This window comes from Lissotriton helveticus, chromosome 1_1 (genome assembly GCF_964261635.1).
Source record: "Lissotriton helveticus chromosome 1_1, aLisHel1.1, whole genome shotgun sequence".
Taxonomy (NCBI): domain Eukaryota; kingdom Metazoa; phylum Chordata; class Amphibia; order Caudata; family Salamandridae; genus Lissotriton; species Lissotriton helveticus.
Window position 1 is genome coordinate 364,182,295 of NC_136057.1, and position 27,419 is coordinate 364,209,713.

Sequence of the window (27,419 nt, forward strand, 5' to 3'; positions counted from 1 at the left end):
TCTCCCTACTGCTTCAATGCAATCATGGAACCGTTTATATATTCCACTCTCCTGTCACAATATGTGTGTCGTCAGCATAGGAGGTAAGACTAAAACCGAAGAAGCCAATAGGGGGAGCCAGGGAAGACACATACACGTTAAAGAGTGTAGGACTTATGGATGACCCCTGTGGGACTCCGCAGGGCAAGCAAAACGGTGTGGCGCGGAAATCACCCAATGAGAACGTTTGCGATCTGTCAGAGAGGAAGGACTTCAATAATTTCCAGGCTTTGCCCTGCACTTCACAGTCTCGCAGCGGGTCCATCAGCAGATCATGATGGACCGTATTGAAGGCCGCAGAGAGGTCCAGCAAGATCAAGGCCGCCTTACCACCCCGATCAAGGGCTACCCTGATCTCGTCTGTGGTTTTAATGAGAGCAGATTCTGTGCTATGACCCTCTCTGAAGCCAAATTGGGTTGGATCTAAAGCCCGAATGTCATGCAAAAAGGTACTCGGCTGAGCATTCATACTTTTCTCAATAATTTTTGCCGGAACGGGGAGGCAAGAAATAGGGCGAAAATGTTTAGGATCTAGACTAGGCTTTTTAAGTAGTGGTAATATTGAAGCCTTTTTCTAGGCTCTGGGAAAGTATCCTTCTACGAATATTGCATTAAGCAAAGAAGTAAGTGTCAAAGCAATGGGATGGGTTCAGGGACCATTTGTAGTACTGTGACCGGACACGGGTCATCTGGAGATCCTGATTTAATGGATATTAGTAGGTTATGAGTTTCCGAAATGGATAGATGTGTGAATTTGTCCAAAGTAAACTGCAAGTTGGAGACTGACTTATAACTCTTATTTTGGTCCGTTATATCCTTTGTAGTTGGTCCTTTAAACGTAGAGAAAATGGCCTCGACTTTTTCCACAAAAAACCTGGTAATATCATCACAGAGTCCCTGGCTCGTTGAGATATTTGCTGGGCAAGGATAAGCCAAACTAGTAACTGTTTTAAACAGCTCTTTTGACGAATTCCTAGCTAAATTAATTTGCCTATGCATATGTTGCTATTGCAAACACATGCATAACAGACTTCTGTTTAAATGTAACAGGCAAGTTGCATAGTTACATCATGTGTGCTACCCTTATCGTATTATAGCTCATCATAGGCCCACTTTTGGTGCAAGCCACTTACATAGTGAATTGAAAAATCTTCAGAATTTTGTTTTTCTACGGATGGGCCTGTATTTTGCCCAAAGCCATTACTCCATTCCACTTCCTATCATCTCTTTCCTCTCTACACATATCCAAACACCTACAATATCTTGTGACGAGACGCAGGATACTTTTTTTGTCTCAATCTGTCAAAGTCCATGTTTTGCCTTTTGCATCAGTGTGTTGGTAACAATGGCTAAAGCTTTGTCAAAACCTTTGATAAAATTAAACTATCTCACTCTTCAACATGTACTATAGCTTTATAGCCCGCCGTAGCGGGCTATAAAGCCGCCGTAGCGGGTTATACCGGCTATTAAAAGGCCCGCTGCAGCGTTAAAGGCTCGAGCCGAAGGCGAGGGACTTTAACAAGCAGCATGACTTTACCAGCCTGTATAGAAAGGGCTATGAGGCTATTACAACATTCTGCCACTAGAGGGCAGAAAGCTCTAACAAATAAAACAAAGCCTTCAGGGAGCATGAGGGGGTTGAAATTCCCTCAGGCTCCCTGAAGCCTTTGTTCACAGCCAGAGCTGGGAACAAAGAAACATTGGAATGTTGGAGCTCCGGGCTTATACCAGCCATTATAAGCCCGGAGCACTCCATTGTTTTCAATGGAGCTCCCAACATTCCAATGTTCTAATATAGCCTTATAGCCTGCCGTAGCGGGCTATACCGGCTATTAAATCCCCGCTGAATCGTTAAAGGCCCGAGCCGAAGGCGAGGGACTTTAACGAAACAGCGGGACTTTAATAGCCGTATAGCCCTGCTACGAAGGGCTATAAGGCTATTAGAACATTCTGCCACTAGAGGGCAGAATGTTCTAACAAATTAAACAAAGGGTTCTCGAAGCTCGAGGGGATATAAATCCCCTCGAACTTCGAGAAGCTTTTGTAGAACATTGGAATGTTGCTCTGCGGGCCTTTACCGGCCCGTAGAAGCAGGGAGCACTCCATTGTCTGCAATGGAGCTCCCAACATTCCAATGTTCTAATAGAGCATAAACCCTGTGTTACACTAGCTGAGTGCTACTGTAGGCCTGTAAAGGCAAGCATAGTCTAATGTTTTCATTCAAAACTTTTTGTGAAGGCTTTGCAATACCCACATGTCAGAGGGGAGGCTTGGCTCACTGCTGTACTCCACGTCTTCATTGAAGTTCTCATCATAGGTATCATCCTGAGATGCTTCTTCACGACTGATAATCGGCAACCGGCTGTCTCTGGAATTAGAGCTGATGAGGGGAGACCAAGAGTAAAGCCTTGTAAGTCATGCAAGGTTGTACAACAGTAATAGACCATGCTGTTTTAAATACCACTAGGTACCACAATGAGCTTTCCCTGGCGGGATTTCAATGTGAGGTTCAAATCAAGTTGATTGTGTTAAAATCATTTTCCTGAGCATCTTTTGTTAACGTTTATTTTCCAAAGAATCTTTTACAATAATGTCACTTTTATATTTTATTATTTTGACCAAAACACCTTGCTGTAGATCGCAGATTTGCCATAACAACATTGTACCAACTTAATTTTTTTTCAATGATATCAATATTTAATTTCATTTTAAAATGGGGTTTCTCTTGTATATGGGAACATACCAATAACCTCATCAATTGATTAAACCAACCCATGCTTCTTTACCTTTGATTCTCCCTTAACCTTACAAATGGGAGAGAAACCCCTGTGACCCAAAGTTCAATATATATATATAAAAAAAGATAGTTAATATATCATATGAAATTGCATTGTGCAAAATTAGAAATGAATATTTTAAGCATAATCTGTTTCTTGTTCCATAGAATGCAGTGGTAAAATTGGTCTTAGATGTTATGGGAAAATAAGGTGATTGTAAAAGATGTTTTCAAAAAGAATTTTAGAGAAAGAAGTTTATCGCTTGCTACCATTGCCCTTCCCACCAGCAAACCTTGCTTTTTCTCTTTCGCAGGATAGTAATACTAGTAAATGTAATTATGTAGAGCTGTCATTGAGAGCGTCTATTGTAAATAAATGAAATTCTATTTCTATAGCGCATTGAATTGAAATTCTATTTCTATAGCGCATGGCTACCCTGAGGCCTCCCAGCGCTGATTAATAGAAGGACGGAGAAGGTCAGGCCACAGTGCTAAGAAAAGCTTTCTGAAGGCCAGAAGATTATTGTTCTCTCGGAGGGCAAGGCGGAAAGAGTTCCAAATATTTATTGCATTATACGAGAAGGAGCGTCCGCCCCATCACGCTTTACATATCTTCTTGGTGGTGGCCAGACACAGAGAGCTGGAACGGAGGGTTCTGTGAGGGAGGTGACCAGAGGGTGCATGATCGCTGGGCCCGTCTTCCAGATGGCTTTGTGGGCCAATAATTGGAACAACATCTGGTCATTCAGTGCTGTGACGCAATAGTGAGAAACAAAAGCTGGTCTCACTGTTGTTGCGTCACCTGGAGAGACGCTCTATTTCCTTGTGTTAGCCGTCCGTCTGGGTTTCACCCATCTTTCTGGTTTCCATAGATGTTAGGAAGCAATGCTCTACTGTGGCCAATCTCCCTATTCGCTATAAGTTGCGGAACTCTACAGACCCATGCTGAAAGAGAATGGAAATCTGAGCTGACATGGCTCTCACAGAGCCTGTCAACTCTGTCAGCCCCATAGAGACAGGAAGTCCCTCTATTATATTTGAACAGTGGGAGGGGTCTGTAGAAGACAGGTTAGTGAGGGTGGGCAGCATGAGACAATTCATCATTTTTTTAATATTTGGGAGAGGTGGAAGTGGGAGAGGAATACAAGACAGGGTGGAAGGCAATAGACCAGGAGTTGTATTTTAATATTTGAGGCTAGGGGAAGGGATTGCATAGGGAGATATGAAAGAGGGTAAATGCAGAGGGTGGTTGGTATGGGTACGCAGGAGCAAGGTATTATTTTTACTCACTGTTACCTATCTATAGTTCTATATATTTAACATTCTCTTTCTAATACCGCCTTACTATCTTAAGGTCTTTCAGCTACTTATACAATACAGTCAAAGAGTAAGCAGCCAACAGTACAATAGAAAGTGACAGTCTACCACAGTATCACCAATGGTATCAGGTCTCCACCTCCCAACCTGCACAGAAACCCAACACAGTGCGACAAAACAACTATAAGGAAGAGTTTAACAAAAGCAGATGGATTTTCTAATGGGTACACAGTTAAAGTGATTTCAAAACCAAGTGAGAAGTACCTACCGTGCCAGTGCTTCATAGTATCGCGTCCTGGCTCAATGAATAAGCACAAAAGAAGAAAGAGCATATTGTGAAGAGAGGGAGGAGGGATGTTGAGTAATTATCTGATTATCAAGACAGGAGCACTAATTACAGGAGCCTTTTCACAGCTTGACAAAAGTCACCTTTTAGATCTATACCCCCTGTCTTTCTCTTTAACACAAGTGTACTGGGTGGGTATGGATTTTTGGGTGGGTATAAAAATATTTACATATCTATATTGTTTTTACCATTTTATTTATAAATAAGTCCTATGCTTAAAGACTTTGCTATAGAAGTGGCAAACGTCTTTGTCCCTTTCTATCTCAGCATGGATGGCAGTGTGCTAATCCTATGCCTAAAGATTTTGATAGAAAAGCAGACATTTGAGGTGAGCAGATCTAGAGTGTTGCTGGTATTGTGAGTGCTCTATACAGGAGCTGCTTTCCACCTAAACTTGAGACCTACCCAGTGTTCTCTGCTTCTTTTTTGCATAATTTATGCGTCACTCTATGCCTGAAAGGGTATTTTTTGTTTTATATTATATATTATATATATATATATATATATATATATATATATATATATATATATATATATATATATATATTCAACGGGCCTGTTCACAAAATAAAAATAGGCTCCAGCACGTTCTGGCTCACTTGTACCGGCTTTATTTTGGCTACAAACACAGGTAACAAGTTTCATCTGCGGTCTTTGTCATACCTAATGTCGCCGCCATTTAAATTTACATTTATACATCCAAGTAGAGTTTCAGACATTTAAAGTAACAGTGCAAAGTTAAGGTTTAAAGAGACACATGCAATTTTTCTATTTCTCAGTTTTGCAAAAAAAAGTGTGTTTGTTAATAAAAACTTAACAAACATTACAATAGACCCTATGCCAGTATGGAACTAGAAAAAACAACAATTATACAATAAAATTATCGGCAAACAGCTCCGTGGTTAGTTCATGAATTAGTGAGTTGTTGTATAACACCAGTGTGCCTGTTTTATTGAATTCATCATTGACAAGACGACGTAATATAGTCTTCCATTTCATTGAGAGCAGGCATAAACTACATGGATGCCTAATGTCTCAACATTTCTCCTAATGTGATCACAGCATCATACAGGGCAAGTGCCCGTTGTAAGCTGACTTATCCTTATAAAAAAGAAATCTTAAATATTCATTGTTTTAAATACATCTAAAATTCCTACTGTTTATAAACCAACCTAAATGGTGCTAAGGTGCTGTGCAAATAATTGATGTTAACCTCTAGGAAACCTATATAAAACTCTGTGTACAGGATTGGACTTAGATGATAAAACTCTGAAACAATTTAATTGAGATTGAAACCATATTATCTAAGGAACTCTCATAAAGTGGCCTTATTCGTTAACTCATATGTGGACATGCAGATCTTCTTCAGTGTGGAGGCCATTGGGAATCTTGGAATTAAATTGTAGAATGTATCTAGATTCCAGTTGTCTCAAATGTCTCTCTCTGTTTCCACCCCTTATTCTGTTTTCCACCTGATTCAACACAAACTATTCCAAATCCTTGACTCTGTGAAATCAGTATTGGAGCAAATTCCTCTAGGAGGCTTGGCCTACTTGGGTATCTGTTCTGGAGTCAGAATCAAGACAGTAGTGCCTAGTAAACGTGTGTACCAATTTCCAAGTTGCCACCTTGCAAATCTCAGCCATCGGTACATTATGCAAGAAAGCTACTGTAGCTGCTTTTCCCCCAGTGGAGTGAGCCTAAGGGGAAACCAATAGAGGCTTGTTTGCCAATTGATAAGCCAGCTTAATGCAGGACACTATCCACCTCGAGATGGATCGTTTGGAGGCTGAAAAACCTGTCCTGACGACACCATAGTTAAAAAAAAGTTGGTCAGAACCACCCAATTGTTATGGAAAACCGTGTACGGTTCCTTTGAGCAGAGTGCCTGGATTTCACTTACTCTGCGTGCTGACGTAATAGCTACTAGAAAAACAACTTTCCATGTCAGGTGTTGCAAAGTGGCCTTAATTTGAACATAATAAGAATTAACTCCCAAGGAGGAGAAGGATATAGGACAGGAGGAAAAACCTTCTTCAACCCCTGAAGGAAATCCTTGACCACCTGTAGTTGAAAACAGGAAGGCTGGTTGGTGATTTTCTGTAGGCCGTAATGGCCACCAAGTGAACCTTTATAGAAGTGTACTTCAAACCCGACTTAGCTAGATACAGAAGATAAGGCAAGATTACCTCCTCCTGCCCAGTAGTCGGACTAAAACCATTACGCATACACCACGAGAAAAACCTCTTCCATTTAAAAGAATAAGAGTTCCTTGTGGATGGTCTCCTTGACTCCCTCAAAATGTTCATTCAGTCAGGAGGGAGATTAAGGTGTCCGTATTGCAAGACCTCAGGAGCCAGGCTGCTAAGCTCAGGGAGAGAAGGCTGGGGTGCAGAATCTTCCCGCCCATTTTTGTCAGAAGGTACAGTCTGCACTGAAGCCTCCTGTGTGGACATATTGATAGCCGTGACAGGTCCAGGTACCACCACTGGCACGGCCAGTACAGTGCTATCAGGATCATCTTCATCCACGATCGGATGAGTTTGGTCACCACCTTCGGGATGAGAGGAAGGGGCGGAAAGGCGTACGTAAATGTTCCGGACCAGTCTATCAAAAGAGCATTCCCTCTCGTTGAAGTGTCAACTGAGAGTGTCTGCCTGCACGTTCTGTTTTCCTGGCAGATGCATCGCTGTGATCGAGAGATTCCTGGCCAGAAGCCAGTGCCAAATCGTTTGTTCTTCCAATGACAGCAGGCGAGAGTGCGTTCCACCTTGTTTGTTCAAGTAATACGTGGTGGTTGTATTGTCCGTTTGAATCAGTATCGACTCTGACTGAATCGATGGATGGAATGTCTTGAGGGCTAGATGAACTGCTCGCAGCTCTAACATGTTTATGTGGTAGGTCTGCTCCTTGCTCGACCATCTGCCCTGAGTGTGTAGACAACACAGGTGCTCCCCCCATCCCTGCAGAGATGCGAACGTGATCAGGGATTGTTTTTGGACAGGTTGATGGAAAGGAACTCCCACTAGTAGATTTTTTGGTTGAGTCCACCAGATCACGGACAACTTCGCAGTGTGGAAAAGAAGGATCTGATCCTCCCAATGTCCTGAGGATTGGTCCCATTTGTCCTCCAGATCCTCTTGCAGCGGTCTCATTCTCAATCTGGAGCTGGGGATGAGAAATATACAAGAGGCCATCGACCCTAGAAGAAATGCCACTTCTCGTACTGATGGTTGGTGTGCCTGAAGCAGAGAATTGCATTTCTGTTTCATTGATAACAGTCGCTCCTCCGAAGGAAAACACTTTTCCTACCCTGGAGTCTATGGTAGTGCCCAGATAATGGAGAGTTTGGGCCGGCTGTTGGATAGATTTTTCCACGTTGACATGAAGGCCTAAGCGGTGAAGTAGATGTAGGCAAATCCGATAGTGTTCCTTCACCATCTGTGAGGACAAACTCTTCAACAGCCAATCGTCCAGATATGGATACACAAACAGGCCTTGCCGATGTAAAGCCGCGGCCACCACCGCCATGCACTTTGTGAATACCCTCGGCGCGGATTTTAGGCTGAACGATATTGCTCCCACCATAAATAAATGGGGATGTGGAAGTACGCATCTTGGAGATCTATTGAACACATCCAATCCCCTTTCTGCAGGTGCGGATATATTTGATGCAGCGCCAACATGCGAAACTTCTCCTTTTGAATGCTCTTGTTCAGAGATCGAACATCCAGGATAGGTCTGAATTTGTGCACCTGGTCTTTCTTTGGCACCAGAAAGTACCTGGAATAGACTCCCTTTCCACTTTGAGCGGGAGGGACTTCTTCTATGGCCAACTTTTTGAGGAGGATAGACACCTCCTGACATAGTAATTTTAGTTGGTGAGGGTGCGATTTTACTGGAGGACTGTTCTTTGGGGGTGGGTTGAAACGAAGAGCATATCCATTGCTCAGTATATTTAGCACCCACTGATCCTTGGTGATTGTGTGCCACTCTGCCAGATGATTTGAGATACTTCCTCCCACTGGAGTGGGCAACGGCGCTAGAGGAAGCAGAAAATCATTGCTTCCCTGAAGTCTTGCCTGCACTGGAGGATTGCTGATGCTGACCTCCTCTGCCTCTGGAGCCTCTACGGCCTTGGAACTGAGTCCTGGACTGTTGGTTTTGTCTCTGCTGCCATTGAGGGGTTTTAACCCTATGATGGTAGTACTTGTGATTGTAAGGCCTATATCTACGCCTGAATTCTTTCTTCTGTTCCAGGCCTGCCGCTTTCAGCGTGTCCAACTCAGCCTTCATCCTGGCCCTTTTGGTGTGGGAACCAAAGAGAGAGGTGCTGGAAAACGGGAGATTGAGAATTCGATGTCGAGACTCTGGCTTTAAAGCTGTTAAGCGCAGCCATGAAGATCTCCATGTACAAATTCCATTTGCATACGAATAAGCAGCCAGAGAAGCCCCATCTGCTGCAGTACTAATCACCTGATTAGAAACCAGCACCCCTTCTTGAAGAATCTCTGCAAAATCCTGGTGGTTCTCTTTCAGCAGTTTCTCCTCAAAACGTTCCAAAGAGTCCCATAAAGATCTGTCATAATGGCCCAACAGGGCTGCGGCGCTAGATACTTTCAAGGAGGATGCTGCGGAACAGCATACCTTTCTCCGCCAAGAATCCTGAGCGCTACTCTCCTTGTCTGGAGGGACAGAGGATGAAGAAGCGATAGCATGAGTTTTCTCTGCTGCCGCAATGATTATTGAATCCGGTGGAGGGTCTGATTTTAAAAATAAACGATCTGTTTCCGCCGGTTTCTACTTCTTCTGAAGTAGAAACCTCATCCTTGATTAAAGCTGGGGCAGCTTTAATCAAGGATGGGGCGAGAAAAATGTCCATTACTGGTTGTAGGATGCCAGGAACCAGTGGGAGTAAAGGTCTAGACACTGATCTTTGATGGAGAGTTTCAAAGATGATAGAGGTAGAAGCTTGAGGGGCTGGCATATCGATGTGCAGCTTCTGCCCTCCTCCAGTGAGGACATCGTGAAATGTATTGATGTCGTCAATAGGAGACACTCTAGACGGAGGGCTATCCGTAAGGGTAGATAAATAGTCCCTTTTTAGGTCTCGCGTGGCGTACTGCGCACATGTGCAGTCGAGCTCGCGAGATTTTATGTTTTTAGGAGAACTTCACTAGCGAGGGTTAAGCCCCGCCCCTCTTCTCCATTGGCCGCCTCCTAAATGGTGGGCAGCCATTGGAGAAGAGGTCCTAGTGACGTTCTCCTTTCTCTTTTAGCCCCGTCCTTTTCAGATTGGGTTCCTTGACTTACCGCTGAAGTAAAAGGTTTCTTATCTTCTTTATGGGTCCAGATGGCCCCATAAAGAAGATAAGGAACCTTTTACCCCAGCAGGAATTTGGGGCGCCCAGTCTGAAAGGGACGGGGCTAAAAGATTAAAGGCAGCGCTTTCCCTCTCTCCGCCGTTCTCCTCCCTCTCCCCCTCCTGTCTTCTCGCCTGCCCCCCGCCCCTCCTCCCAAAAAGCTGCAACCAGCCCCGGTGCTGTGTACTCAGTCCTGCGCTAATAACAGCGTGCCCGTCTCTTGCACTTTTATCAGAAGATGCTGCAGTACCACGAGAATCTACCGCCCACCTCAAGACGGTTCTGGTTTTATCGACATGACGGTGATGAACGCTCATTTGACTCAACAGGAACGGAACAGGATTCGACTTGAGACTCCGGCTTAAATAAAGGTCTCTGCATCGAGTATATCCACCCCGTGAACAGTCATAATGTGACTGAAACCTTTGTCCTGCAAGTCAAACACACAGATCGCTGCTGCAGATGCCTCAGCCCATTGAACTACCTTGCAGGCAAGTCGGGCCTCCTCTTCCTCCTCTCTGAAGTGGCTTAAACTCCTGACTGCTCTCACAGAGAGTACCTGTGGGTTACATACGAACTCGGCAGCGCGTGCGTCTGCACACTGGTTGTGTATTTCCACCTGCGGGAATGTGAGATGCAGGTCAGGCATAAGTCAGAAGCAGGTACCGTGACAGTATCCCATTAAGCTGTCTCATGGGATTCAATCCCATAAAGACCGGGTCCTAGAACTGATTAAATTGTGCTGAGAAGGCGGGGCCACAAAACAAAAGAAAACATCATTGGGCAACGAAAAGGCTTCTGTTCACGATGACTTACAGCTCTAATGGGGAGTTTTGGACGGTGAGGGGATGACAGGATGGAGACGCAGATCTTCCCTTTCTTTAGGGACAGTGTCAGGAGGGGCACCCACACAAGTGACTCTATTCAGACTGCGCCCAACGTGCCAACTTTCCGACTTTCAGGAAGTTCAACGAAGTCCATTTCTGAAGCACACACAAGGCCTTTAACAATCCCAGTCCTTCATAACCTCCTTCCCTCCCCTCCACGGGGGCGGGGGTCAGAATGTGCGACAGCCGGACAAGCACCACTACAATACACACTGTCAAAATGAGAGCCCTTGGGGGCCGTGACGTAGCGAGAGTGCAGTGGGGCGTGGGGCTTTGTGCAAGCAGGGGCCCCCACCACATTTCCCGACCAACGCTGCTTGGTTAGCAATGGGCAGCAGTAATCAGGATTCAGAGGGCCCGTTCGGCATCTGGACACCGGTGCAACTGCGCCTGCTACACCTCTGACAGTTAGGAGAAGCACGACATACAGCAGGGCCTGGTCAATTCAGAGACAGCCTCATATTTTCACAACAGTTACCCTCTGTCCCAGAAAAGCAAGAGACGGCACCCCAGATACGAACGTCCATCCAACAGCTGGAATTTCCCCGCAATTTCACAACACGGGCGGGAGCACCCCAGGGCAAAGAACACCCGGACAATCTCCACGCCCACCCGCTCATGAGATGCGTGCAGCAAATACCACAGCCTAGACTTTCTGCTCCCATGCTAGCAACAGACTGCAGCTAAGAGCTGGGAGAGCAACCAGCCAACCCCCTCTTCAAAGCCATACCTGCACTAAACCCCACTTTGAGATTCCTGCACACCTTTATAGATGAGGGCGGCACCCCTGCAGTATCACAGCACTCACACGAGCACCCCGAGGCGGCAGGACACCTCCCCCTACGCCCCAATGGGTAACCCATAGCCAAAACAGTATCAGATTATCACAACTCTGACGGGGTGAACCAAGAACCGGGGATGTAGTGAACTCCCTCAGACCCCCCCCATCCCCCTCACCCCCGTTCAAAGGTTACCAGAATCCCACCCTGGGATACCTCCACTTTCACAGCTGGTCCGCCCCGCCACAGCATCACAACACGGGCTTTGTGCCACTTGAGAAACAGCAGAACCCCGGAGCCGGGGGCTCGCAGCCGACACCCCTGTAACCTCGCATCCACAAAGAGGTGCCTGCGCCTTACCTTTTTGTTACCAAGAGCTGCGACACACTTGCGTCTCTGCCCTACATCAGAAAACGAGAAAATAACAAGAGGGGGGAGGGAGAGGAAGAAGTGGATTCTGTCTCCCCTGGCAATATATCTAAACAAAAAGGAATCCACTCTGGTGGTGTCGGTGATCCCTACAGTGGTGGGGAGCACGCAGTGTTGTTTTAAATACCCCTCACACACCAACAGGCCCCTTGGTGTCATGCTTCATCATCGGGGTCTTCGCAAACCTCTAAGGGATGCGGCATGCTACGACTCACGGCTACGTAGGAGCACTGAAGGTGAACTATGTGTTGGTGTGTGGGAAGTGATTAAGTGGGAGTGGTGAGGTGGTGAAAAGTGATGGTTAAAAGATACCTGGCCCGTAGGAGAAAATAACAAAAACTTTTTATTAAGCCCTCAGCTGGTATCGTTAAAAAGGTGCAAGTGAGGTTGTTAGTTACTGGTTAGGGTACGTCAAGCTCGAAAGTGCGTCGACATGTTTCGGAGTTAAAGAACTCCTTCTTCAGGACGAGGATATGCACAGTTATCCTCACCTTACTCACATGAAAATGTAGATGTCAAAGTGTGCTCTACAAAAAGTTAAAAGGTGAAATGTACCTAATCGTGTTTCAATGAATGGAGTCTGTTGCGCCCAATTGGCGTTAATAATACAGAACTTATGGACAAAGACTAATTAGCCTCATGAGCCACAGCGTAGTATTGGGGGTTCTTTGGTTCCTGCTCAATCTAGCAACGGTTACTGCAAAGCCTGATCGGCGTCTTCCCCTCAACGCGGCTCCGACGGTATAATCACTTCCCACACACCAACACATAGTTCACCAGAGTGGATTCCTTTTTGTTTAGCTACATCAGAAAACAGCACTTCAGAACCAGTGCTTAATTTTAGCCGGTGGGGCACTTAATTTTCGCATCAGATATCTTCCGAGCGGAAGAGAGGGAAAATACTCAGATCAAAAAGATTGAGAAAGACGCCAACAGCGTCATGGAGGAAGACAGCAGCAACCTTCAAGAGGGAGATAAAGGGACAGTGAGCACCTGATAGTTAAAGATGCACACGTGGTTTTAGGACTATCAGCCTTGGTATTCGGCGCGCAGAAATTTTCTGGGCAGACCTTTGGGTCCAGGCCCTTTTTAGGTCTCATTTAGTGAAGCATGAGAAATAGTTTGCAATTATGCCCAAAAGAAAACCCAGCTCTGTGTGTGTGTGGCTCTGTGTGTGTGTGTTTGTGGCTCTGTGTGTGTGTGTGGCTCTGTGTGTGTGTGGCTCGGTGTGTGTGGGGTTCTGTGTGTGTGGGGGGCTCGGTGTGGGTCTATGTGTTTGTGTGTGGCATTTGCGAAAGATTAAGCTATTGGCATTGTAAATGACAATGCCATTTATTTATCTGTTTTCAAAACCAACACATAAATGAAATTTTTTCTCATTTACAATGACAATGGCTCTAACTTTTGCAAAGGCGAGACCATTGCGTTGTAAATGCTTGTTGAGGAGTGAGTTGAAGAGGAAGACCAAGACGGTGTTCTTGTTCTTTTCCGATGAGCATGTGGTCTGTGCTCCAGAGATTTGTCTTGGCGATCCTTGGTGCGAGCAACAGGTGATCTGTCCACTTCCTGCACCAGTTGTTCCAACAGGGATCTGTGCAGCGGACTGGAATAGTCCATAGGCCATCGAGCCTGGCCAGAAGAATCTTTCTGCCAGTGGCTGAGGGCAAAAAGCCATCTTGGCGACAGATGAAGTGGCGGTGACCTCTGTCTTTGTGGAGAGGTTGGCTTAGGAGACTTTCGCACCTCAGGAGATGGAGAAGAAGAGCTTCTCCTCGAAATTACTTGAAAAGAGCTTGTAACTGAAGCTGCTAGCTCCATGTGGTCTTTGGAGGCTGAACGGCGTCTGGAGGAACGATGCGACGCCGATGGTGAGTGTCTCAACATCGAACGACTATATGTTACAAGCACCGGTGAGTCTCTGTAGAGGGATTCTCCCCTCGACCTCTCTTTGCGTTTCGACGTCGAATGCACCAACGCTGAAGCTACAGATCTGACCGACCTTACCCCTGACGTGGAGAGTCTAGGAGAACCCAAAGGAGTGTGAATCGACCGAGAACTCCTTCTCAACGTCGTGCTCTTCCTTGACGTCGATGGAGACTGCCGCCGGCACGTCGAACGCCATCTTGAATATCTCACTTTGGGTCCCGACAACGAATCCTTTTTCGCCGACGTTGGAGATTCGGGCCATGACGTTGAGCCATGTGGTCGATGACAAAGAGGTGTTCTTCTGGATGTCAGATGTCTTGCACCTGGTGACAACGAGCCCTGTCTCAACGCTGACCACCGCCTGGTTGATGGTAACGGAGACGCCTGTTTCGACACCGATCGTCGCTCCCCTGGCGGCAACGAGTCATGTCTCGACGTCGACTGCCGCCTGGTTGGTGGCAACGGAGACGCCTGCTTCGACGCCGATCGCCGCTCCACTGACGACGGCGGAGCATGTCTTGACATCGACCGCCTTACTGATGGCGGCGGCGGAGACCCAACTCTCGACGTTATGCGAGCCTGCACCAACGGAGAACGACTCTTCAGTGCCGATCGTCGCCTGGTTGACGATGGCGAGAAGGCGACGTACCTGAAGTCTTCTTCGACGACCGGTGTTCTCTCAACGGCAAGCCCACATCAATGGTCATCTTGTCGACGTCTTTGACAACCGGCGTTCTCTTGATGGCGATCCCGCTGCCGAGGGTCAACTTGTCTACGTTTTCACTGCCAGTGAAGGTATTTTCAGCGCCGATCCCGACGCTGAAGGAGAGCAGACTGGTACCTTACTCCTAGATGAAGATTTGGCTCTCTCTTTTCTCTTCTGCACCGGAGACCTGCCTCTAGAAGGAGCTCTTCCCTTCTCAGCCAGCCCATAAAGGCAAATCCTCTCTCCGTCTTTCAAAGTACGCCTAGAGAGGGACTGACAATGCTGGCAAGTCTTAGGATCATGATCCTCAGGAAGACAAAGGATACGGACAGAATTTGAGTCTGATCTGGCCTTCTTCTTGCCACAGGAAGGGCAAGAGTCAAAGAGAGACGGCATTTCTGAGAGAAAAATATGCTGAACTCTCTCAGAAAGAGCTGGAACTTACTTTAAAAGTCAAAAAACGTTGAAGTAAATAGGTTTTGACAAAAAAAGCAGGAGATATTTTCTGACAGAATCAGAAAACAGAGAGCTGAAGTAACCAGAGTCCTCACAGAAGGAGCCGGAAAGAACAACTGACACCCCTGAGGCATGATGGGAAGCTAGGGGTCATGGCTACCTGAAAGGCACGTGCCAGTTTTTTCCTATGTGTTTCTATGAGGTTAGCTTTTCAGCTTTTTACACTAAGTGTTTCTGCAATGCAGCCTGTGAGCTGGCAAATTCTTGGAGCATTGATATATTGATATATATATATATATATATATATATATATATATATACATGAATATTCCCGCACATGCGCGGGGACCCTGGAAACAATATATACACATATATGTGAAAAACATATAGGAAGCTATATATACATATATATATATATATATATATATATATAAACTCCACCACTGCCAGTACGAGCGTTGCTGCTGTCTCGAGCGGTCCAGGTTAGGTCACTGGCCGACCTACGAATTTCATCCAAAATACCTCTCAGGTAAAGAAGTTAACCTGGACACCCAGCGTTTGCAATTAATCCTTTATTCTGGCAAGAGAAAAGTCACAACACGTTTCACCATTACGGCTTGATCACGCTCGTTAGGCCGATAACAACAGCCATTTTTAAAATCCCAAAACACACCCTACGTGCAAGTCATGTGACAAACAGAGTGAGTAAGGAGGACATCTTTGTCTAGTCAAATGTCTTAACTGAACAGTGTAATTCATCAAGTATAGTTTAATATATAGGGAAAGCATAGTTCAATATAATATAAACAGAGTATACTATGCATGATTATTGCAATATAATTCCATTATTAGATGAAAAACGCATTTCAAGAAAAATAATTACACACCCCTTGTTCAGATATTAAGGGAAATAGAGTTCGTGTAGTATCAATACTGGACACAGTGACAATCCGAATCGGATAGTTCGATGTTAACATATCCCTCATTAGGTTATAGGACATTACCAACTTACTCATCTAGAACCAGTGTTCTAATTGGCTACGGTCCCGTCAGCTCAAATTAAGCCCAAGTGGGCGAATTCATAAATGCATCCATGTTATACGTTGCAAAAATACTCAATATTACAGTAACGTCTGAAAGGACCTAATTACACCATTGATAGTGTCACTGCGTTAGTTCGTAAAACTCTTATTCCAATGGACAAATTATTCCAGAAACAGTCACTGTATTCCAAAGACAACGAACTGTCATTTAGTCCTCCAATTTCATCTGAAAAAATTAAAATGTTAAAATCAAAACAGAAGGCTGATAAATCTGATACATGATATCAAACATTGTACATTTCTCATTCATATAAGTGGACTTTTAATTCTTCACTCATGTTAAGTCCCATCGGAAACAGGCATTGAAAATCAATAATATACTTTGATTCGAGTTTTCTTAGAGATAACTCATAGTTGCCACCTCTCACTCCTAGGTCAACACAATCTATAACCACCATACGTAACAAGGTTTCATCCTGCATGTGTGTTTCGAAGAAATGTCTAGCAATAGGGTATAGTTTATTGTGGGAGCGAATGGCCCGTAGATGCTCTAGCACTCTTTTCTTGGCCTCATGTTTGGTACTTCCCACACACCATTTGTTACATGGACATATTAGTACATACACACTGTATGGAGTATTACATGTGAGATGTTTACGAATAGTGAATTCTCTATTGGTACCAGGAATAACTAGAGCTTTACAATCCCGACTGTTCCTGCACGCTTTGCACTTCCCACAGCACATGAAGCCTACACGGGTTTCTCTTCTTTTTTTACCAGAATTGGTGACATAATTCTTGCTAAGTTCGTCACGCAAGGTTCTACCCTTGCGGAACGTAATCTGTGGGTTCTCATGGAGATACCTTTTCAGGTGTTCATCTGTGCTCAGAACATGCCAGTGTTTTTTGAGAATTCTACGAACTTCGTAGGATTGTCCTGTGAATGTGGTTATGAATCTAACGGTATCTGATTCTTCTTTTGTCTCTCTAGGGTGCAACAGTTCTTCCCTGGTCTTCATACTGACACGTTGTGCCGCTCTGTCAATCACCTGTTTGCTATATCCTCGGCTCAAAAATCGCTGACACATAATCCCTTTCTCTTCTTCAAACCCATCCAAAGTACTGCAATTTCGCCTGCCGCGCAACAGCTCGCCATACGGAATGCTATACACTACATTTTTCGGATGGCAGCTTGATGCTCTAAGGATGCTGTTGCCTGCTGTGCTTTTTCTGAATAATTTCGTGGTCAGTGTGTTGTTTCTCACTTCCACTTTAACATCCAGAAATTCCATACTCTTCTGACTGATATGCTCTGTCAGCTGTAAGTTGAGACAATTCGTATTCAATTTATCAACAAATTGTTTGGCTGAGATGGCATCCCCATTCCAAATGAAAAAGATGTCGTCAATGTATCGCAACCACAGGGCCACGTTGTCAAATTCTGCCATTTCCCTGACGACCTGCTCCTCCCACCAGCCCATGAAAAGATTCGCATAGCTGGGAGCGAAGCAGGTCCCCATGGCTGTGCCCTGTGACTGACGGTACAAGACATCATCAAAATAAAAAAAATTATTGGTCAGACAAAATTCTATCATTGCCACGATCATTTGTGAGTGATACAATAAAGAAATTGATCTAGTCTTTTAGAAGTGTCTCACTGCTTCCAATCCCAGACTATGTTGGATACTTGTATAAAGGCTACTCACATCTAGAGTTACCAGAGTGAAATTAGTCTCCCAATGAATCTCATTGATGGTACTCAGGAAGTGAGTAGTATCTCTAATGTACGATGGTAATGCAATCACGAAGGGTCTTAAGTAGTGATCGATGTATCTAGATGTGTTCTCCAGCAAAGATCCTATAAAGGATACTATGGGGCGGCCCGGTGGATTAAGCTGGTCCTTATGTAACTTGGGGAGAAGATATAAGATTGGTATTTTGGGATGGGCGCAGTATAAGTACTGATATTCCTCCCATTCTATCAGCCCTTGCTCCCTCCATTTCAGCAATAATTCTCTAAAGATGGTATAAGACTCCAATAGTATGTCTTTGTTGCATCTGCAATAGCATTTTTCGTCACTTAATTGTCTGACTCCCTCTGAGAGGTATTTACCTTTGTCGAGAACAACGACATTCCCCCCTTTGTCAGATTGTCGTATGACAATATCAGTATCAGACCTTAGTGTTTCCAAAGCAATGTATTGGCTGTTCGACAAGTTCTTATTAGGGTTAGGTGTCTTGTTATGACGTATTTTCAACAGGTCATTTAGAACCCCTCTTTCAAACACGTCAATAGCATCACATTGTACTGCTGGCAAAAATACAGATTTAGGTTTGAACTTAGAACCTGGATTGATATCACACTCCGTTCCCCACGTGTCCCATTCCGGTACAGTGTCTATGTCTGTTTCTCCCATATGCAGTTCATGTAAGAATTCCACATCATTAACATCAAGATTGCTAAAAACATTAGTGTTACTCATAGTTCCTTTATCTTTTGGTTTCGTACAGAACCATTTCTTCAATTTGAGTTTTCGTGAAAATAAGAAGAGGTCAATGCGTGTTTGTCGAAACCCGCTGCGAAAGATTAACTACCGTCCTAATCATTCTGCATTTCTGCATTTGGCTCCGAGGATGAATGAATAGGACGGTAGTTAATCTTTCACAGCGGGTTTTGAAAAAGGAGGAAATAGAAACCCTAGCATTGGGTTTATCGTTTTGCCCCTCTCAAAATCTTAACTTTGCATTAACACGCATTGACCTCTTCTTATTTTCACGAAAACTCAAATTGAAGAAATGGTTCTGTACGAAACCAAAAGATAAAGGAACTTTGAGTAACACTAATGTTTTTAGCAATCTTGATGTTAATGATGTGGAATTATTACATGAACTGCATATGGGAGAAACAGACGTAGACACTGTACCGGAATGGGACACGTGGGGAACGGAGTGTGATATCAATCCAGGTTCTAAGTTCAAACCTAAATCTGTATTTTTGCCAGCAGTACAATGTGATGCTATTGACGTGTTTGAAAGAGGGGTTCTAAATGACCTGTTGAAAATACGTTATAACAAGACACCTAACTCTAATAAGAACTTGTCGAACAGCCAATACATTGCTTTGGAAACACTAAGGTCTGATACTGATATTGTCATACAACAATCTGACAAAGGGGGGAATGTCGTTGTTCTCGACAAAGGTAAATACCTCTCAGAGGGAGTCAGACAATTAAGTGACGAAAAATGCTATTGCAGATGCAACAAAGACATACTATTGGAATCTTATACCATCTTTAGAGAATTATTGCTGAAATGGAGGGAGCAAGGGCTGATAGAATGGGAGGAATATCAGTACTTATACTGCGCCCATCCCAAAATACCAATCTTATATCTTCTCCCCAAGTTACATAAGGACCAGCTTAATCCACCGGGCCGCCCCATAGTATCCTCTATAGGATCTTTGCTGGAGAACACATCTAGATACATCGATCACTACTTAAGACCCTTCGTGATTGCATTACCATCGTACATTAGAGATACTACTCACTTCCTGAGTACCATCAATGAGATTCATTGGGAGACTAATTTCACTCTGGTAACTCTAGATGTGAGTAGCCTTTATACAAGTATCCAACATAGTCTGGGATTGGAAGCAGTGAGACACTTCTTAAAGACTAGATCAATTTCTTTATTGTATCACTCACAAATGATCGTGGCAATCATAGAATTTTGTCTGACCAATAATTTTTTTTATTTTGATGATGTCTTGTACCGTCAGTCACAGGGCACAGCCATGGGGACCTGCTTCGCCCCCAGCTATGCGAATCTTTTCATGGGCTGGTGGGAGGAGCAGGTCGTCAGGGAAATGGCAGAATTTGACAACGTGGCCCTGTGGCTGCGATACATTGACAACATCTTTTTCATTTGGAATGGGGATGCCATCTCAGCCAAACAATTTGTTGATAAATTGAATACGAATTGTCTCAACTTACAGCTGACAGAGCATATCAGTCAGAAGAGTATGGAATTTCTGGATGTTAAAGTGGAAGTGAGAAACAACACACTGACCACGAAATTATTCAGAAAAAGCACAGCAGGCAACAGCATCCTTAGAGCATCAAGCTGCCATCTGAAAAATTTAGTGTATAGCATTCCGTATGGTGAGCTGTTGTGCGCCAGGCGAAAAATGCAGTACTTTGGATGGGTTTGAAGAAGAGAAAGGGATTATGTGTCAGCGATTTTTGAGCCGAGGATATAGCAAACAGGTGATTGACAGAGCGACACAACGTGTCAGTATGAAGACCAGGGAAGAACTGTTGCACCCTAGAGAGACAAAAGAAGAATCAGATACCGTTAGATTCATAACCACATTCACAGGACAATCCTACGAAGTTCGTAGAATTCTCAAAAAACACTGGCATGTTCTGAGCACAGATGAACACCTGAAAAGGTATCTCCATGAGAACCCACAGATTACGTTCCGCAAGGGTAGAACCTTGCGTGACGAACTTAGCAAGAATTATGTCACCAATTCTGGTAAAAAAAGAAGAGAAACCCATGTAGGCTTCATGTGCTGTGGGAAGTGCAAAGCGTGCAGGAACAGTCGGGATTGTAAAGCTCTAGTTATTCCTGGTACCAATAGAGAATTCACTATTCGTAAACATCTCACATGTAATACTCCATACAGTGTGTGTGTACTAATATGTCCATGTAACAAATGGTATGTGGGAAGTACCAAACATGAGGCCAAGAAAAGAGTGCTAGAGCATCTACGGGCCATTCGCTCCCACAATAAACTATACCCTATTGCTAGACATTTCTTCGAAACACACATGCAGGATGAAACCTTGTTACGTATGGTGGTTATAGATTGTGTTGACCTAGGAATGAGAGGTGGCAACTATGAGTTATCTGTAAGAAAACTCGAATCAAAGTATATTATTGATTTTCAATGCCTGTTTCCGATGGGACTTAACATGAGTGAAGAATTAAAAGTCCACTTATATGAATGAGAAATGTACAATGTTTGATATCATGTATCAGATTTATCAGCCTTCTGTTTTGATTTTAACATTTTAATTTTTTCAGATGAAATTGGAGGACTAAATGGCAGTTCGTTGTCTTTGGAATACAGTGACTGTTTCTGGAATAATTTGTCCATTGGAATAAGGATTTTTACGAACTAACGCAGTGACACTATCAATGGTGTAATTAGGACCTTTCAGACGTTACTGTAATATTGAGTATTTTTGCAACGTATAACACGGATGCATTTATGAATTCGCCCACTTGGGCTTAATTTGAGCTGACGGGACCGTAGCCAATTAGAACACTGGTTCTAGATGAGGAAGTTGGTAATGTCCTATAACCTAAAGAGGGATATGTTAACATCGAACTATCCGATTCGGATTGTCACTGTGTCCAGTATTGATACTACACAAACTCTATTTGCCTTAATATCTGAACAAGGGGTGTGTAATTATTTTTCTTGAAATGCATTTTTCATCTAATAATGGAATTATATTGCAATAATCATGCATAGTATACTCTGCTTATATTATATTGAACTATGCTTTCTCTATATATTGAACTATACTTGATGAATTACACTGTTCAGTTAAGACATTTGACTAGACAAAGATGTCCTCCTTATTCACTCTGTTTGTCACATGACTTGCACGTAGGGTGTGTTTTGGGATTTTAAAAATGGCTGTTGTTATCGGTCTGACGAGCGTGATCAAGCCGTAATGGTGAAACGCGTCGTGACTTTTCTCTTGCCAGAATAAAGGATTAATTGCAAACGCTGGGTGTCCAGGTTAACTTCTTTACCTGAGAGGTATTTTGGATGAAATATATATATATATATATATATATATATATATATATATATATATATATATATATATATATATATAGCTTCCTATATGTTTTTCACATATATGTGTATATATTGTTTCCAGGGTCCCAGCGCATGTGCTGGAATATTCATGTGCTTATGACTATTGATGAAGATCCCCTGGAAGAGAATAACAACTTCCACAACAAAGTACTTACCTGTTACCGATAACACTATTTTCCTCCATAGGATAACATTGACTGTTTTTCTATGAAAAGTTTTTAAGTGTGGAGTTGGAAAGCCTAAGAAATCCTTTTTAAATAGTACTAAATAACAAAAACGCTTTTACTCACCTGGTTACAGGAAATGGCCCAGTGCAGTATCCAGGTGTACTGCACTGTGTAAGAAAAGTAATCTGCAAAGTAATCTACTGGTCATTTTACTAAAAAAGCCTATATAAAGTATAGTTACTGTATTTCCAAAGTACTGTAATCAAAACAAAGTGCATATACAATTGCAATCCAAACTGCGTTACAACTGTATTACTACTGTAAAGTAGTCATTGCTTACCTGTGCCAGGCTTGCTTGGTTCTAGAAAATAAAATAACTAAAAGAATATTTTTATACAAAAACAATTGGTCTGCAGTTCAGTCTTTGATTGTGTGAAACCATATGCTGACTGAGTGTGTAGAACAAAAGCTTAACACTGTCCTCTGATAGAGCCTTACTGCTCGACCACACTACCACAAATAGATAGTGAGCTGCTATCTACTTTACCTCTGCCTACCTTTTGGGTACCACTGGACTCTGTGCACACTATACCTCACTGTGGTATAGTATATACATAGCCAGCTTCCTACAGTGTCTAAATGTAACTGGGAAAGTCACATTCTCACTGCTACTGCATTTATTTTGTAAGGCCTCACTTAATAAAGGGATTTAGATGGTAAGAAATGCTCTTTTTCCATCGGCAGCAATTAAAGAGCACTTTTTGTCTATTTTTTTATACTTAGCTCTATTTGTTTTGCTTTTGTATATGTAATTTTCTGTCAGTTTACCCTTCATTCTAATTCAGTCTAGATTATTTCTCAGGTCCATCCCAGTGGCCTGTACCACAACTGTCCTCCAATGGATCCCCAATCTACCTGCTGGTCCCAGACACCAAATGGCACTGCGAGCGCAAAGTCCTAACAACTGCCCTCTCTGTCGTGGTGGCATGTCAAAACCTATATGTGACGCTTACCTACTCCTTGCTACCTGGTGGCTTAGGAAACATGTTTTTTGCTGCCACAGATTAGGATGCAATGGTTTGTTTCCACAATGGCGATTTTATTAGGAAATCGCAATTTAGTGATATCCTAAATTGTGATTTTTCTAACAGTGTTTGCGACTCCATAGCAATCGCTCTTAGAAAAATCCCAATTTATGACATTTCAATTTGCGATTCCCAAATAGCGATTTCTTAGGATTTGCTGTTTATGAATCGCAAATGTGAAATTTCATACATAGGGCCTATGAGTAGAATAGAAACTCTAGGGTTATTTACATACCTGCATAGAAAAAAACATATCCTCAGCCCACCTTTCCCTGCCCTTCCCGATGCAACCCCAGTCTGATACCTCACTCTCTCCTGCCCATTCAGCCAAGCAGGTCTAGTCTTGAGAGCTTGGCCTTTCTCCCTCAGCCCTTACCTCTTAGAGCTGAGCTTCCACGACAGCCCCTGTGTCCGTGGGGCAGGTGACAACGGATTGTTGTGACCTTCCACTGTGCAAACAGTGCTGTGGTAGCTGGAGGGGCGGCTGTAGCGACCCAATGCCGTGTTGTTAGCATTGTTAATGTTCGCATTGGACCCTGAGGAAGAGTAGCTGCTGGGTGTGAAAGTGGAGTCCACTAGTTTTTCGTGGGATGGCGATTCCGTGTCTCCTTGGATTCCAACTCCCTTGTTGATGTGCAGAGGACGCTGGGTGGTGAAGGTTTGAGGGAAGGTGCTGCGGACGTCTCCCGGGTAGTAGCTAACATGATTCCCGAACAAGCCACCTGCCCTCTGCAAAAAAAAACCTCACATAAGTGCTTCGCTATTCCTACAAACACACGTTTATCATGTAAATCAATATACAAACCCACAGTGTGCGATCACAGGTACAAAGGAGTACGCTACCATACACGGTACATGTTTAGACCCACAGGTTTTCTTTTATAATGCAATAATCATTTCCAGACCCTCATTCCGAAGATCTGTACCAGACCAAGTCTAACAATCAGATTGCTCTTGATTTTGCATCCCAAGGGTAGGTTAATTTTTAGAGATGGGAAAGTATCATTTCTTCCGGCCATATTATCTCTTCGCTTTGTCTGAAGTCTTCTCTGTCTCCATTACAATGTTCCTTCCCTGACCCTTCCTCCTTTATTAAATATTTCACTCTACCTCTCTTTCTTATCGTCAGTACCTTTCCCATCTCTCCCATAGCAGAGACAGAATCAGTAGTGACCACTCTTGCTGCCAGGCATAGTGCATAGTCTCCCATGGATAGCAGGACCATATTTTGCATAGCCATCATGTGGTGTGTTACCACAGCACCAACAGCTGTCTGTTCCCTCCGCCAATCTCGCTGGCTTCAACTAAGGAGGGAACAAGTTGGCTCCATTGAGCTACTGAGTTGGCTTTTTTGTCCCAACTGGTGCACGGTCAGCCAGACTAACAACCGTAATTTCATCATGCTACCTTCATTCACAGTTCCAATCCTGTCCAGGAGCATCATTCTCAACCATATGCTAATGATAGCGCCACTCTTAATAGTCACTGGTACAGCAGGCATGACAGTTGCATCCTTCACAGCACAAATGTGCAATAATTACACCAATCAAACAAGTGAAACACTAATGATAACGATACGGGCGCATCTGCCAGCGCACGTTTTCAGAGAAATACTTCTGAGAAAAGGATAGCCCTGTGAAGGAGCCTCTGCTAGGTATTACATTGATATTGTTAATCGAAATGACAATTATCATCTCAGGGACTTGTTTTTGAACTGTTTTATTCTGTCACATGCCCCACTACGATATAAATAGCGAGAGATCTATAAATGTGATATGACAATATGCTAAAATAATTTATCCTACTGCTGGGAACTTGTTGTGACATGTTCGTCTCTGTTGTATAAGATGACAAAAATAAATAAAAATATTTTCTTCTAGCCACCTTTTGCCTTCTTCTGAAATAGGCGTACCTACCTCTGATGTGATTTGTCTATTTCTGTGGAGGGGGCCAGCCGCTCGGTGTAGAAAAGCTTCGAAGCTTCCCTTATATAGCATTCCTGCCCAGGATTGAGTATGAAGACTGATGCCAAAGAGAGATATTGTTCTTCAAGTAATCCATTAACCAGTATTCTCCTCTTCTTGACAGAAGTATACACAGGCCTACTGCCTTTTCAGATGCAAATGATCTGTACCATTCTGGGAAATGTCTAGATCGCAACCTAGATTCATCATTTCACAGGAGGTGAGTTTCATATGGGAGGCGTATATTAGATTTGGTTCTTTTAGCATGTGGGATTAAAGCCCCTTACATTGTATGTTGTATGTTTATTGTTATGTGTATCTGTGTTTGTCAATGCTCAGAGGCTTAGTGCTGATGGTTTGTGTTTAAGGGCATGCCTTTCTACTGGGTTGTGTCTGTGACTAATCTCGATTGAGTGGCCAATTTGATAGTGTCTACTTTCTTCTCCTTTGTCCCCTTTATCCAAACATAAGAATGTGTGTTCAAAATGTTTTTGCAACATTTTCTCCTCTAGGCTAGCCTTCCCCCAAGCTGTAAACTGTTCTGCCCTGGCTAAATGTTAGCCTGCTTCACTGCGCCATCAATTTTTAAGTGCTGCTACAGCTAAGCAAATTATCTGTAGTTTGAACAGGTTGATAGAAAGTAACTGCTCTTTTGGAGACCAAAGGACTATGATCTCCAGCTCTCCCAGATACGCACCCCATCCAAGGGTGAATGTGTCCGTGATCACTGTGGTCGCTGGTAGAGAGGATAATGGACATCCATTATCACAGCTGCTCTACCACCAATTACTAGCTATTACTATATCCATCAGAAAAAGCGTTACCGAAGGTAAGTAACTTGTTCTTCTGATGGATACATCTGCCTGTGGATTCCTCACCTTATGACTAGAATCCCACGGCAGTCCAACATCCCGGAGGAGGGTGTCCACCCTTCTATACCAAAAAGTCTTGCAAAACAGAACGCGCAAAATGCCCATCCCTCCTCACTTCAGAATCTAAGCAGTAATGCTTTGTGAAAGTGTGGTGGGAGGCCCAAGTTGCGGCCTTACAGATGTCCAACACAGGAACACCCCACGACAAGGCAGAAGTAGATGATTTAGCCCTGGTGGAATGAGCTCTAATGCCTCAGGAGGTTCCTTACCATCCAGAGCGTAGCGGATCTTGATGCACAAGATAATCCACCTGGATAAAGTACGCTTGTGCACGGCCTTGCCCTTCATGCGTCCAACATAGCCCACAGCGAGCTGATCGTCCTATTGCAAGTCCTTCGTTCTATCCAGATAGAAACTAATCGCCCTCTTAGGATCCAAGCAGTGAAGCCTCTCCTCCTCCTTGGAAGGGTGAGGGGGAGGATAGACAGTAGGGAGGGCAATGGACTGCCCTAGATGGAAGGGAGTTACCACCTTAGGAATAAAAGCACCCTTGGTCCTGAGGACCATCCTTTCAGCAAGTATGGTCAGAAACGGAGGCTTAGAACTCAAAGCCTGAAGCTCACTCACCCTCCTGGCCGAGGTGATAGCCACAAGGAAGACCGTTTTGAATGACAGCAGTCTCAAAGGACAACTATGCATAGGTTGAAAAGGGGAACTCAATAAGAAAGTTAAAACCAGATTTAAATCCCTCCGGGGGATAATGAAGGGTGTGGACGGAAACATGTTAGTAAGCCTCTTAATAAACCTTAAAACAATCGGAGATTTAAAAAGAGACGGTTGATCAGGCAAAGAAAGAAATGCTGATAAAGCTGACAAATATCCTTTAACAGTAGCCACAGCACAACCCTGCTGGGCCAAAGGCAGGGAAAAACAAAGAACATCAGAAAGATGATCTTTCAAGGCATCAATAGACTTCTCTCCACACCATTTAACAAATTTTGACCACCTATAGGAATAGATAGACTTGGTGGAGTGTCGCCTGGCCGATAAAATACCATCCACCACGTCAGGCGGGAGAGAGAAAGAATTTAGGTTGCCACGTTCAATTACCAGGCATGAAGGTGCAGGTTCTGGAGGTGGGGGTGTAGAACCTGCTCCTCCGACTGCACGGGGAGGTCTACCCTGAGAGGGAGACGGAGCGGAGGGTGCGACAAAAGGTGAGGAGGTCTGTGTACCACAACCTTCTTGGCCAATCCAGGGCAATCAATATAACTTGGGCCCAGTCTTGGCGAATCTTCCTCAAAACCCGAGCAATCAAGGGTATGGGAGGAAACGCGTAAAGGAGTTGTGAGCTCCAATGCAACT

At 43.9% G+C, this 27,419-nt stretch overlaps 1 protein-coding gene across 6 annotated transcripts in view; it reads right to left on the reverse strand.

The window, feature by feature from the left end:
- The window catches only part of CACNA1C (calcium voltage-gated channel subunit alpha1 C), a 2,299,705-nt gene that overhangs the window by 73,960 nt on the left and 2,198,326 nt on the right, over positions 1-27,419 (reverse strand). For all 6 annotated transcript variants that reach the window (XM_078673661.1, XM_078673663.1, XM_078673662.1 and 3 more), the window contains 2 exons: positions 23,595-23,947; positions 2,294-2,419 (listed from right to left, as the gene is read on the reverse strand). In XM_078673661.1, coding sequence (XP_078529787.1) covers positions 2,294-2,419; positions 23,595-23,947 — 479 coding nt within the window. The remainder of the gene's footprint in view (positions 1-2,293; positions 2,420-23,594; positions 23,948-27,419) is intronic.